The 15,056-nt window shown below is 35.1% G+C and overlaps 1 protein-coding gene and 1 pseudogene across 1 annotated transcript; one reads left to right on the top strand and one right to left on the bottom strand.

Moving 5' to 3' along the window:
* Positions 1 to 1,732: 1,732 nt before the first annotated feature.
* Positions 1,733 to 11,177, top strand: LOC139861233 (CSC1-like protein At1g32090; annotated as a pseudogene).
* Positions 11,178 to 11,563: 386 nt separating this feature from the next.
* On the bottom strand, positions 11,564 to 14,741 carry LOC139886459 (phosphoribulokinase, chloroplastic-like). Its single transcript, XM_071870280.1, has 5 exons — positions 14,101 to 14,741; positions 13,849 to 13,933; positions 13,526 to 13,610; positions 12,777 to 13,021; positions 11,564 to 12,057 (listed from the first exon to the last, which is right to left on the bottom strand). The coding sequence occupies exons 1-5, from the start codon at positions 14,646 to 14,648 to the stop codon at positions 11,806 to 11,808; spliced, it is 1,215 nt and encodes a 404-aa protein (XP_071726381.1). The 5' UTR covers positions 14,649 to 14,741; the 3' UTR covers positions 11,564 to 11,805.
* Positions 14,742 to 15,056: the final 315 nt, after the last annotated feature.

Genomic DNA, 15,056 nt, shown 5'->3' with positions numbered 1-15,056 from the left:
CCCTTAAACAGATTATGCGTCTGTTCCCAGGGTACACCGGTCCGAAACAGCGTACTGTCGGACTTGAACACTTGTCTTGATTAGTGACTTGTACTTGCTTAGATAAACCTTGATTATACGGAGCACTTCGTGCTGATAACGTGTTATAAATATAGTAGATTATAACTACCTTTAATGGTCTATATACTTATTATTAACTTATACTAATCTTATAAGAATGAAAGAAAGAAGAATAGAGAGAGAAAGGAATGATATATTCAGAAAATGTGTGTTTACAAGCTTTCATTGATGTAGTATTTATACTAAAAATTGGCCATCCATATTTGACTTTGTTTACATTTATATTATATTATAACAATGTGCGTATAAATAGGAAATTCACCACTATCAACCCATTAGAATTGGTCCACCATATCCCACGTGATACTCCTCAATTTCAAGTACATCAATATCTAGTCAACTAATACCAACTAATTTATCTAACCTCTAATTAAACGTGACATGCCAAATATTAAATACTAATACTAACAAACAACATATTTAATCCAAACTTATAGTAATAAATTGATTAACCCCACAAAAACATTGATCTTATAAGGTCATGATGAATGCTAAGGTTTATTTTTTTTTTTAAGTTCTCCTCTAAGAGTGGACTTATCTTGAATAAATGGTTGTCGGGTATATCGTTAGCGAAGAAGGATCTCATGAAGGTTCCAGTATGGGTTAAGGTCTATGAAATTCCGTCGACGGGGTTCATTGAGATAGGGCTTAGTGTGATTGCTTCAAAATTTACAAGCACTATTTGCATGGAGGCATGGGGTATGTCAAACTTTGCTCGAGCAGTGATCAGAGGCGGATTTATAGTGTAAGGAGGAGGGCGCCCGCCCCCGGTGGATTTCGAAATTTTAGTGTAAAAATTTTGGATTTTTCTACTTTGCCCCGGTGGATTTTTTTTTTGCCCCAAAACCTATATATTTTGCCCCAAAAATCTCTAAATTTTGTTCAAAAATCTCTAAATTTTGCCTCAAAACCTTCAAATTTTACCCACAAATTTTCAAATTTTGCCTAAAAGCTTCGATTTTTTGCCCCAAAACCTCCATATTTTACTCAAAAAAATTGCTATGGTTTTAAAAAAAATTTCGCCCCCGGTGAAAAAAAATTCTGGATCCGCCACCGGTAGTGATTGAAGTTAGTACGAACCAAGAGCTTCGTGAATTGAAAGTTGCTACTCCTTGTTTGGAGGGAAAAAAATAATACTGTTGATCTGGTCAGGGTTGAATATGAGTGGAAGCTAGTTATCACTAATTAAACATGAATTAAAGTATATAATCAAAATTACGTGTGTTAAAAATGAATGCAGATGAGGCTTTAACATATAAACTTCACGCCTTCAAAATCTTATTTTTAACACGAGGCTTTAAAAACTTCACTAACTAATTGAACGTAATCAATATGAAGTCATATGACGTGATGATCCAGAAGATTAACTAAAAGTCATCAACCTATTACTTAAAAATTCGGTGGTGGACCAGATGATTAATTTGATTTGTAGTTAATGATAGTGTAACTTTAATTATTGATCAATGCTAATTGAATCTAATTATTGATGTTGTTTTTGATTATTTGTCCGATATATGTCCTTTTATACCCACACGTACACCCAGATATTCATACATCCAACCGTCTTTTTTTTTCCCCTCTTCTTAGTCACCTTATTCTCATAACACTTTCAATGGCTAGTCTTGGTGATATTGGTGTTTCTGCACTTATTAATATAATCACAGCTTTTGCTTTCTTAATAGCTTTTGCTTTACTTAGAATCCAACCCATTAATGAAAGAGTTTATTTTCCTAAATGGTATCATATTGGTGCAAGAAGCAGTCCAAAAAATTCTAATATGAGTAAATATGTAAATCTTAATTACAAGAATTATCTTACTTTCCTTAATTGGATGCCTCAAGCTTTGAGAATGAAGGAACCTGAGATTATTGAACATGCTGGTCTCGATTCTGCTGCTTTTTTGAGAATTTATGTTCTTGGGTTAGTTTGAGTTCTCATTTTTTAAACTGGGTTTTCATTCATGTTGTAGTTAAGGTATTTATTGGAGTATTAAATTTTTTTAAAAGTTGTGAAATTTGAGTTTTCACTTCACTTTTTTCATGATATCTTAGATGGTTGTTAAATGTTGGGTGGTTTTAATGGGTTTTTCTTGATATTCACAAGTTAATTAGTTTAGTTTTTACGTTTTTGAAAAACTAGGAACTAAATAAATAAAAGCTCTTTCATCAACAAATGAAAGAGCTGAAAATACAAGACAGGATACAACACCACATCGAACACCAACCTACAACTCGTGTAGGATCGATTTTAACATAATAAAACGATCGTATAGACAATCAATAGTGCAGTTGATTAAGTTTTCTAACAAAATAAACTTCAAGAACGGATTGATTCTAGTAATTAGATGAACGTTTTGATGCTTAAAAATCAAACCAAGAGTTGTACTAATGATCTGTAACGAAAGCAAATGAGAGAAAACGACCAGGGTTATGCAAAAATGTGTACACTTACAATGAAACTCATCCCTGCAGGTGAGTGTCATCCGTACGGACGTGTTCTTGTCTGTGCGGATGTATCACTCATCCGTGCAGGTGATTGTCATCCGTACTTATGAGGAGAACTTTGATTTTAACTTTACGAACTTATACTTGAATAACTTACGATTAATTAAACACATAAAGCATATAAGTAATAAAATAAACAATAACCAACGTCCATTTGTATACAAATGTTCGATTATAGATAATGAACTAGGAACTTATACGTATTATGCACCAATAGCTCAAAGAACACTACAACCTAAACTAAGCAAATGGAAAGCGCAACAAACAACTTGAAGAACCACCAACCACCAACCAAAGAAAACAGCAGCAACACAACAAACAAACTGAAGCAACAAACCAATCAAAACCTGAAATGACGAAGGAACCTAACAAAAAAGAAAGTCTCCTAACAACCGGGGAAAAAGCTACAAAGCCATCAACACCGAACCAACAACCAACAGGCATCGACCTAAGAGAGCTAACTTTCTTATAGTTCTTGCGACTATCCTCCAAGCTATCTATGGGGATACCAAGCTTCACCGAATCACTACTTAGACTTTTTATTCTTAAGGTTGATTAATTAACCCTTAACCATAACCTTAACCTTGAAGAATCTAATAGCAGGGCCTGTCAAAGTTTTTGTGTGCCCCGAGCGAAATGATTATAAAATGCCCCCAACAGTTACGCAAACATATATCTTTATGAGGTTTAAACTATGCGTATTAATAATTTTTTTCAAAATGATTGCCCCTAACCACGTGATGCCCCGAGCCGTCGCCCTCTTCACCCATAGCCTTAGCCGGCCCTGTCTAATAGCTTTGCTCGCTATAGCAGAAATCAGTGGATGTTATTAGAACTTGTGGCTTTATTTATTTAAATTGTTAGACAAACGTGTGCTGTTTCGGTTACGCGGATCTATGTTTGTAGCGGACTATTATGTGTTGGAAAAAATGGCTTCGCTAATTTCCAACGCAACCAATGAAAAACAGTTAGAAATTAAAACACAAGAATACATGTAAAAAATCCGAAACTGAAGAAAAATCACGGACCTTCAAAGAGAGAAATTCACTGTATGATAAATTGTTATAATCACATAGACCCCTCTCTTTAGTCCAACTACACTCTCTGAAGATTTGACTAACTATACTCTTAAGTAAGAGAATAAATAAATAATCAAATACTTCAGGTGTATTGATTTAGTGCAAATTGAAAGTAAGCCCATGACCTCCTTTTATAGCCAAGGAGTTCACCTCCAACTTCTTTCATTAACAAGCAACCAAATTTTTTCTTCAAGCCAAAAACCAACAAATCTTCACCGTAGATAGAAAAAAATAACCATGAACTGGCAATGATTGTCAAAAGTCAAAACTGACGATCATGATTCTTGTCGAATTATCATACTCCACCATAACTCATTCTAAGAATTTCACCTCGGCACATGTTGAAAAACTTGCTGAAACTATTATGGTACACCTTTCATGTTTGGCTCCCTTGGAAGTTCACATCAGTCATCCACATCAATTTCTACCACACAACTTGCAATAAAGCCAAACCAATGCCCATGTAAAACCGTGAAACCGCTAACAAACATCCATTTCCATGGTGGCGTGGACACACCATGAGGTTGACATGACTTAAGAAGAATTCATCATTCTCCGTAACAACGAAGACGTTGTTAGCGACGTTGGAGCCCTTTGTTGAATCCGCTTCACCTGGACAATTCATCCTAACATGCTCGGAATCCCGCACCACCAACATAACATATAAGATTCTTCCTGGAGTATTTCTTTTTCCTATCTTCACACACCAGTTTCGTCCCTTCCGATGAAGAGATGTCATTACCTTCCAGTCTTTTCTCCTCACATAGGAGTTTGTTACTAACATCTTCAAACTTCAAAGTTTCTTTCTCGTATATCAGAAGAGGTTATATGTGCTCATAGGACAATGACAAAGATAATATTTAGCCTCAATGTTTTATCTTCATCATCAACCTCAACTCCAATAGCCTCTAATTCTAAAACCATACAATTAATAATGCTGAAAATTGTGTACCTCCATCCATACTTAAACTATGGAATCGTTCCTTGAGATATCAACTGATTTGAGATGCCCTTTCACAGGTGCAACTGCTCCAGCTTATCCCAAACTCTTTAGCCACTGATAACTCATGCACATTTGTAAGAACTTCTTTTGAAAGACACAAAAGAATCGCAATTGCTACTCTCATGTCCATATCTAACCATTTTTCTTCATCGAACTTACTGGTTCTGCCAGAATTACTGCTAGAAAAAAGGGTGGGTTCCTGACTGAATCAACACATCCTTGACTTGAACGTGCCACAAGCCAAAGTTGATCCTTCCATTAAATTTCTCTACATCAAATCTCATTGGACCGAACTTCGACATCGTATTCGTATCTTATAAATAACTGGTGGTTATATATTAGAATAATATGACAGCAGCCACTTAGTAATACACTCGAAAGAAGATCTCAGGAAAGAGATGTGGGTCATTCCGGACTACTTAAGTACCAAGTCTTTCCTTAGCCCTACCTTTTCAACCATAGTAAATACTCCAGGCTCACATATAATTTTATCGTTACAAGACAAACCCAGATACCTTATACGATCAATATAATCCGTTTATGATGTGGAAGCTCGAACAAAGCTGCAATCATAGAGTATACTATGAACATCTATCATCGAGACCCCCGCCAAACCTATGCCTGTGATATTAGTTGTTGGAAATAATGGTCTTAGTAATTCTCAACACACAACCAAAGAAAAAAGTAAAGAAACTAAAACACAAGAATATACGTGGAAACTCCAAAACTAGAGAAAAACTACGGGCCTCCAAAGAGAAAAGTTAACTATAAATACTATTAGATAGTAGAAGAAATGAATAATTTAATACTAGTACTTAAAGTTTATTGATTTGAAAGAAACAAGTTAGGTGGTCACCGCGCTTCACGGCGGTTAATGATCGGTTAAAAAGGAAGGAGAAAAAAGGAAGTTAAAAAGAAATTGTAAAAAAAATGGATCGGATCAGGCCGGGTCAACCCGATTAACCGGGGCGGGTTGACCCGTTACTGCACTAACGTCTTGTCAAACCATATGAATTTTGATATATATGGTAATTTGATAGAAATTAAGCCCATGACCTCCTTTTATAGTGAAGGAGTTCACCCACTTCTTCCATCTACCTCTTATAGCCAAAAACCAACATTATGCTTGTAGAAAGCAATTTGTATGCTTTAAAAATAGACTTCAGTTGACTTTCAACCCCTTTTGACTCGTTTGAGACCTTTACTCATGTACTAATTTTAATGTTTCTTTTGATTTGGCTCATTTGACTTGTCGAAAATAAAACACCGAGAAACCTTTTGTTGTAGCTCATGTGATAGTGGTCTGCCTCTCTTAGCGAGAGGTCGGGAGTTCGACTCCCGTGGGGTGCAGGATTGCACACAAGGTTGCCCCTTAACCCTTGAATTCCACCCAAGGGTGTCTTCCGCACATCGCGTTGTTGGGGCAGTGGGGGAGGGGGTTTTACCTCCCATGCCCTCGGATTGGGCCGGGTTTCCTCATGGGCAGCAGTTGAGGGCGGGTTATGCAACTGCGGGAGATGAACGCATGAGTAGTTTAGTCCCCTGGGTGATCCCGAACTGCTGTTAAAAAAAAGAAACAAGACACCGAGCAAATTACCTCATTTAGTCATTTATAAGTTATTCATCAGGTGCATTCTCATCAACGGTTTATCATATTCATTTAATTTTATTAACTTAATACTATCCAACTTAATTGCAGCTTAAAAATTTTCGGGCCAGCTACGATTGTGATATTCTTGGTTCTTATTCCAGTTAATGTATCTGGAGGGCTTTTGTTTGACCTCAAGAAAGAATTGCTATTCAATGATATCGATAAGCTTTCACTATCAAATGTTGAACCAAAATCTCCAAAGTAAGTCTACATTCTTCATTATTTCTATTTCTATAAAGAAGACTTATGTCCCGTATATGAGTCTATGAAATGATATATAATCTAATGGTACTATAATATACAATGTTTGTTTGACCACGTACTTTACATTGCAACAATAATAACATTCAATCCTGCGTATGTGAGGTATGAGAGAGATAAGATGTACACAAACATTCCTTTACTTGAGGGTTAAAGAGACTAGTTCCTTAACCCTCAGGCAGAAAAAGTCATCCCTCTACCCTAAGGCAAAGAGTCTACTTTGGCCACATACTTTACATTGTTGGTACCTTTTGCATATTGAGCCTACATTTTCGGTTGAAAATTCCAATTATTTTGTAAAATTTGCCCGTAATGAGCAAATTTTATTGCATTTTCATAGTTGGAAAGTTAACTGGGTCGGGCAGGTTTGAGTAGGTCAAAGTAGACCAGCTCGAGTTAATGCAAAACGATTTCATGTCCGAAAAATAGATTTTGTACAAGTAATGAATGTATGACATAGAACAAGTAGTGTAAAATAAAATTTTTGTTCTCATAAAGATGTGTTCCTCACCTATTTAACCACATGGCAGAAAGACGCGTATTGCAAATAAGATCTTTTTGACCATTGATGTTTTAATTTTCAGATTTTTTGCTCACATATTTATGATGTATGCATTCACGTTTTGGACTTGTTACATGCTCTACAAGGAGTATGATGTGGTAACATCAATGAGAATGAACTTTTTGGCTTCCAAAAGTAGGTGTGCTGAGCAATTTACGGTATGCGAGTTCTAGAGTTTTGCTAACCCCTTTATATTTCAAAGTTGACATGACCTAATTCTATTCTATTCAGATTAATAATATCCATAACTAGCTACATTAGTACTAACCGTGTACCTTTTCTTTGTGACAAATATTTAAATCTAAAATTTCTAACCCTAAGAGATTATTTTTGCAGGTCATGGTAAAAAATGTGCCTCGTGTCCCTGGCCGCTCTGTCTCCGAAACTGTTGATGATTTCTTTAAAAAGAATCACTCTGCTCACTATCTTTGTCACCAGGTACTATCATTTTTTATTCTTTTTTTTTTTTTTTTTTTTTTTTTGCATATCATATGAATCCATGGACCATGTATGTACATATATAATATGCTCTGTAGTTACTAGCAACCATGATAATGTCTAATATTTACTCAGGTTGTCTACAATGCAAACAAGCACGTTGGAACAGTAAGGAAAAGACAAAAACTGCAAAATCATTTAGACTACGACCATCTTAAGTTTGAGAGACATCCAGACAAACGTCCAACAAAAAAGGTATCTCTTATGCACTGAAATCTTGTACACTTATGATGTGTACAAATACAAACATATAACCATCTTAAGTTTCGGCTAACATAACCTAAATTGCCTTATCTATAGTATATAGCATCACTATTGAAATATTCAACCCAAATATCTCAACTCTCAGATGGGCTTCCTTGGACTTTGGGGCAAAAAGGTTGATTCCATAGAATACTACCAACATCAGATTAAAGAGCTAGACGAAAAGGTGCGTTACTACTAATCACTTTAGTGTTCTATCAGCTGCATTCGTTTCTGGTTCTAAATTGTATGAAATGCATTATCATTAATTTTATATACAGTTAAGAGAGGAGCATCAGAAAATTGTTAAGGACCCAAAAAGCATTATGCAAGCTGCGTTTGTATCGTTCAACTCTCGATGGGGTGCGGCTATATGTGCTCAGACACAACAAAGCAAAAACCCGATTATATGGTTAACCGATTGGGCCCCTGAACCTCAAGATATTTACTGGAAAAATCATGCTATATCATTTGTTTCTTTGACCATTCGTAAACTAGTTATAACGGTTGCAGTCTTTGCTCTAGCGTTCTTCTACATAATACCCATTGCATTCGTTCAGTCTCTCGCAAATCTTGAAGGTCTTGAAAAAGAAGTTTCTTTTATCCGGCCCATTATTAAACGGTATGTAATGTCTTGATTGACAAATAGTAAATAAAAAATAAAAAAATTACTGTAATTTTATTGTTTCAATCTGTTTGACCTATCATTAGACATTGTATATAACCCAAACCGGCATAGTAAATGGTTCAATATTGCCATTTCCAGTATAATTGTTTCTGCAAGTTTTCATATGTATTGTCCCAACATCCCATGGAAACAGTAACATTTAACTTTATAGTTCACACATAGTTGAAGTGTAATTGCAACTTATATTCATTTCTGATTAGGTCAATGGATTCAAAATCTGTTACTAAACCCACTATACTTTTAAGTCTATTAACCAAATTAAAAGTCTGATCATAGCAATTTTGTCATTTAAAAAAAAAAAAAAAACCATCAAAAGAAAGGTGGAAGGTTTTCCCTATTCGGGTTACCCAGGAGAGCGAGTAATCTGACCCCATACTCTGATGTACGCAGCCCAGCAGGATTACTCCGGGACTGTTTCCAAACCATCCCTAGCCATCACTAAATATTCGTCCTTGACAGGATTCGAATATGAGATCTCTTGCAAAGAACTCAGGGCCCCACCACTGGGCTATCTTGTGATGGTTATAAAAATACCTTCAGATACGCAAAATAAACATATATATTGTGCAACATAATCAGTAACATCATGTTAACTTTGATGATTATGGAATGTGTACAGGAGGCTTATCAAGTCTTTCCTTCAAGGTTTTCTTCCTGGACTTGCTCTTAAGATGTTTTTGAGGCTTCTTCCGCGTATTCTTATGAGTATGTCAAAATTTGAGGGGCATGCTACATATTCTGTATTGGAAAAGAGCACAGCTGCAAAATACTACTTCTTCATGCTGGTGAATGTCTTCTTAGGGAGTATTGTAACTGGAACAGCCATTGAGCAGCTTTATTATTTCGTACATGAATCCCCAATACAGTAATATTTCTCTTCCTTTTTTACAATTGATACATATACATACCTACCTTCAAGCAAAGGGTTATTTTACACATTTTTAGATGTGGCAAATATGGGGATGTGAAGAGGGTTGGGTAACAGGTTAAAAAAAAAAAAAAGAGTTTTAGTACGAGTCATGTTTTGTTGACCCATACTCTTTTTTAATTAGTTGAATATGCTAACGAAAACTATATACTTAAATAACTTAATTCTTGCAATGACATGAGGTTCTAATAATTTTACAGGATTCCAAGGACCATCGGGGCATCGATTCCAATGAAGGCTACTTTTTTTATAACATATATAATGGTTGATGGATGGGCCGGAATGGGGGGAGAGATTCTTCGGTTGTAACCTTTGATCATGTTCCATCTCAAGAATACAATACTTGTGAAAACCAAAAGGAATAAACAAAAAGCAAAGAAACCTAAAGGCATAAAATTCCATAAAGCTATTCCTTCACTTCAACTATATTTCCTTATGGGTGTCGTGTATGCTGTAGTTACTCCGATCCTTCTTCCTTTTATACTCATCTTCTTCGCGTTTGCCTACTTAGTTTATCGTCACCAGGTAATTCTTGCTCATTTTTATGGCTTTGGATTTCCATTTGCATTTAGGAACGGATTATCTAAGTGTTGCACTTGTTGAAGTCGCAAATATATATATATATATATATATATATATATATATATATATATATATATATATATATATATATATATATATATATATATTTTATATATATATATATATATATATATATATATATATATATATATATATATATATATATATATATTTGATTACACATGTAAACATAATTTTATCTACATTCCATTTTATTACATAATCACTTTCAAGATGCACAATGCAGATAATTAACGTTTATAATCAACGATATGAGAGTGCTGCTGCATTCTGGCCACATGTTCACACTCAGATAATAGCGAGCTTGATTATATCTCAGCTTCTTTTGATGGGACTTCTTAGCACAAAAAAGGCTGTAAATTCTACTCCGTTACTTGTCGTGTTGCCCATTTTGACCATGATCATCCACAGATACTGTAAGAGCCAGTTCGAACCGACTTTTCAGAAATACCCTCTTGAGGTAGGTTCTCATCCATTCCATCCATCCATCCATCCATCTTATTTTATAAAGAAAAAGGAATGTATTTTAAAACGTTAAAGACTAGCTGTAGTCTAGGAAATTGAAGTGACCCATTTAATTGTTTTCTTTTTTAGCTACTACATTAATTGTTTGAGTTGTCTTGAAAGACGAGGTTACCGCAAATTGAATGAATAAATTTAAGTGATCAGCATTGCCACTTCTAATGATTCCGTTCTAAAACAAGAAATACGCTTTAATTTCGAGGTTAAACTTATGATTTCCATGCATTACGTACATGATCACAGTTTTCTTTCGAAACTGATCTTAGTTTTTGTTTTCTTGTTGGTCTTAGGAAGCTGTGGAGAGGGACACACAAGATGAAGTTAGCGAGCCTAGAAATGACATGAAAGCTAACTTACGCGATGCATATTTACATCCAGTTCTACGTTCATTTGAAGAATTTGAGCTATCCACATCATCACCACAAGACATGGAGCCTTGATGTGAGCTGTTAGCAGATGTGTTATATATATAGACCACGTTAGCTCATGTCCCACTTTAGGTTGCATAGGGGCCGAGCATGTATTGTTATCTTTATATTCGTACGCCTTGTACTGATTAGGGTTTTAAGGAAATAAAAATATTTACTATTTTCATGGTATCATAGCAATATCTTAAAAACCTTAAACCCAAAAAGCCCTAACAATCTCATCTCACGACTTGTACTGATTAGGGTTTTTGGATGTTAAATTTGAAACTATGATGATGCGAGCTATTAAAAGTTCACAAGTAAAAAGATACAGAGTGATTCTTTTATTTTATTTTATTCATGCATTCCTCATGTATATTGATACACAAATGTCATAATATTAATGTCCGTAGCGTTTTTTCGGCTGTTTCTTGTCTATTCAGTTTGCAGTTGCCAAAAATTCTGTAATCTGTGATACAAAGAACTTGTTAATCTTGATAATAGAGGTTTTTTCATGTATTTAAGATTTGATTATGAGTTTGATTTCTATATTACAGATCTCCAAGTAATAGACGAATTCAACTAAATACATATAGGAGTGTAACTCTCATGAGATCGACACCTGATAAAAAGCCTAATACTCGAATGTTTACATTAAAAAAAGAGGTTGTGGTGGAAATAAAAAATCAAGGGATTTTTGTGTTCCATGTTAACGTCTTCTTGTTTCTGTACTTTATTAAGCTTTTGTAGCTTCCAATGGAGCTGAGGCCCTGGTGGCTGTAATTTGTTCAAACAGGTCTCTGATTTTCAAACCGACAATGGTTTGGAAAAGCCCGGTGCCATTGTTGCTACCGGGGAAGTCGGAAAGCTTCAACATTTGTTGTGTAATTTCTCCATAGAATTTAGTGGAGATGTTGCTCAAATGGCTCTCAACGTAGATGAGCTCGTCCAGTCTGTCGAATTGCCCGTCCATCTCCAACACAGAAACCTGGAAGGTCAAAAAAGTCTTTCAGTTTGAATTCTTGCTTATATCAGTGTACTAGAGGTCTCAACGTGGGCGGGTCACGTTGACTGGGTAACGTGTCAAAACAGGTTTTGTTACTGTGGTCTAGTTGGGTTGACCAATCACCACATATTTGAATTTAGAAGACTTCTTTTATCATCAATTATGATAACAAATTGTATAATATTACAGTTCAGATTTTAAAATGACCCAAAAACAAGTAACTTGCACTTTTGGGTCGGATTAGGCTTAAATTATAGACAATAACATCATTTCTATAACTAAGTGCTTCTATCAACATTTAATGCCATAACAATATATCATCCCAAGAACCATACATATATATATATATATATATATATATATATATATATATATATATATATATATATATATATATATATACATACATATATATATATATATATACATATATATATATATATATATATATAATAATAATAGAAGTTTTCAAATTTAGTGATATAGGAGGTTGTATGCTATAATGATAGTGATATATGAGGTTGTATGCTATAATAATACGATATAGGGGACTTTTTGAGCCGTTTAACCCATTCAAATTTTCGTTAGCTATATAATACTCCCCTTTTGAGATAATATATGACCTTAATTAACCCATGGAAATGGGTCGAAACTACCACGTAACTAATGTGCTTGCTAAAGTAGATATCATGTGAACTTACCTCATTACCAAAGTAAGAATCGGGTCCATATGCAAATTTGATGCCAGGGTAGGAACAAGTGAGCTTCCTCCCACATGGGACCCACGATATGGTGGAGCCTTCATCGAACAAGTAAACCGGGCTAAAATATTTCACTCCCTCTTTCATTATCAACTTCACTCTTAATACTTTCCCCTCGTTGTCACCTGGAATTAGTTGCGTAGGCAACACTTCTATAACTGCGTCCGCAAATTGCTTTTGTGGGTCTGCATAACCAAAGTGAAGTTTAAAAAAAATAAGACACAAAGACACTTTGTTTAGGTTCTATATCCACTAAAATGTTATGTTAGATGTGGTAAGATGGGAGGGTAGGTTGGGATTCAGTAATGGGTAAAATCATGTGAGTCTAATATATAGTATGGGCTGGGTTATATTGATCCCAACATTTGTTGTCATTTTTCTTAGAAGCGGGGCGAATATTTTTTATGTCATCGCAATTATAAAATCTTTTTCTCTATTAGCAAGCGCGTTGGAAAAATTAATCGATTTGATCAGGTTACATTTAACTTTTTTTTGATAAAATTTACCCGTTATAGAGAGAACCAGAAGATTGACCCATTTATAAGTAAATGGCTCAAAATTGCCTCCTCTAGTTTATGTATATGTAAGTATATTTGCTTTTGATATTGCATGCTAGGGCAGTTTTGCAGGAGGTTATATCATAAAAATAACATGATTAGGAAATTGAGGGTATATTTGTCAATGTTTACCAATATAAGCATCAAAATCGGGCTTTCTTGCCTCAATACTAGCTTTGATACTTTCAAGGCTGTGTCCTCTTTCTGCCATGTCTCTCTGTAATTCATCGTAAACCGTTAGCGCAAATCTTGATACATACAACATGACCAATATCACCATTTAAGTACGATAACAAAAATCATATCCTTACAATACTAATCCAAGTTTTGTTAATAAAGTGATTTAGGAGGTTCTATGCAATATAAAATACATCTTGGCATACTTTCATCCCATTTGACCCGTACCCTTTTTTGGTTGACTATTTTGATCTGGTCCGTATGAGATAAAACAGTACCTGAATTTTCCAGGCAAATTTAACATCGTTGCTGATATCCAAGTAGATACTGAAGTCCAAAAGGTCTCTTACTCTTTGATCATACCTACATATATTAAAACCAGTAATATTATATAAATAAATTTTGCATACAACATAAACTAACTTAGGGTGATGTACAGCCCATTAATCCATTTGACTCCACACAAACTAACTGCTTCAATCGCGAGTATAATATTATACGATCTAACCCATGAACGAAATTGAACTTACATTGGGTGCAAACCTTCAATGACAAGGATCTTAGGTGGCTTGATAAGCTCAGGAGGGTCCAAAAGACCACTAACATGGTTATAAATCGGCTTTTGAACCGCAATACCGTCTTTAAGAGCCTTAACCTGTTCATACATAAGATCAAAGTTATTGGCTTTTGGATCAAGTGCAGTCACACCTTCAACTTTCCTTCCTGTTCGATCCAACGAATGGTAATCATCCAAACATATAACCGTTGTTGTGTCACTTATAAGTGTGTTCGAGTCCGGGTTGCCTCCTTTTGGTGGTTCGGCTGCACCGCCAAACACGCTGGTTAACCGCCTCATGAATGTACTCTTCCCGCACCCTGAGTCGGCTGCCAAACCGATAACGATCGTGTCCCCTGCACATCTTATCACACCAGTTCTTACACTGTTCCTATTAGTTTTTTTACCGGCATTGTAAAACAATACTTGTCTTGGTTGAATTGTTAAGTTAGATTTTGTTGGTGTTGAGATTGAACATGTTGAGTTTAAAGATTGAACTGTGTATACTGTGGACACTGCCATTTTTTAAAAAATCTTAAATGTGTGAAGTTTATGATAGAGAATGATTTAATAGCTTTTTAATGTGTCAACTGCATTGTGTTATTGGTAATTTTTTTTGCAAGTGATAGTGTTTGTGAGATACAAAATGAAAGAAGGGGTTCAAATGTGGACAAAAGATTGTACAACTTGAGTTCTAGAGAGTACAACACTTGATACAAGTTAGACAATATATGGGACTAATCTTAAGGTAGAGAAAGAGTGGTCATAGTTTTGGTGTCATTCAAATGTCTGAGGGCATTTTAGTCATTTCCTTTTTTGAAAAAAGAAGGATTGGGTTAATGAAGATGAGGTGATGGCCTTTGTGAGAACAGTAGGCATGAAGAAGCTTGGTTGTTATTTGTTGCAGTTAGGATATTTGTCATGCCACTT

This window comes from Rutidosis leptorrhynchoides, chromosome 1, assembly GCF_046630445.1.
Source record: "Rutidosis leptorrhynchoides isolate AG116_Rl617_1_P2 chromosome 1, CSIRO_AGI_Rlap_v1, whole genome shotgun sequence".
In the NCBI taxonomy this organism is placed as follows: domain Eukaryota; kingdom Viridiplantae; phylum Streptophyta; class Magnoliopsida; order Asterales; family Asteraceae; genus Rutidosis; species Rutidosis leptorrhynchoides.
This window is presented reverse-complemented; position numbering and strand designations above follow the sequence as displayed.

Excerpts from the sequence above, each read along its gene's own strand:
- LOC139886459 (XM_071870280.1), bottom strand. The coding sequence starts at position 14,648 with ATGGCAGTGTCCACAGTATACACAGTTCAATCTTTAAACTCAACATGT. Across the intron at positions 13,611-13,848 it reads AATTTGCCTGGAAAATTCAG|AGAGACATGGCAGAAAGAGG; the intron begins GTACTGTTTTAT and ends GATGAATTACAG. Across the intron at positions 13,022-13,525 it reads CGATTTTGATGCTTATATTG|ACCCACAAAAGCAATTTGCG; the intron begins GTAAACATTGAC and ends TTGGTTATGCAG.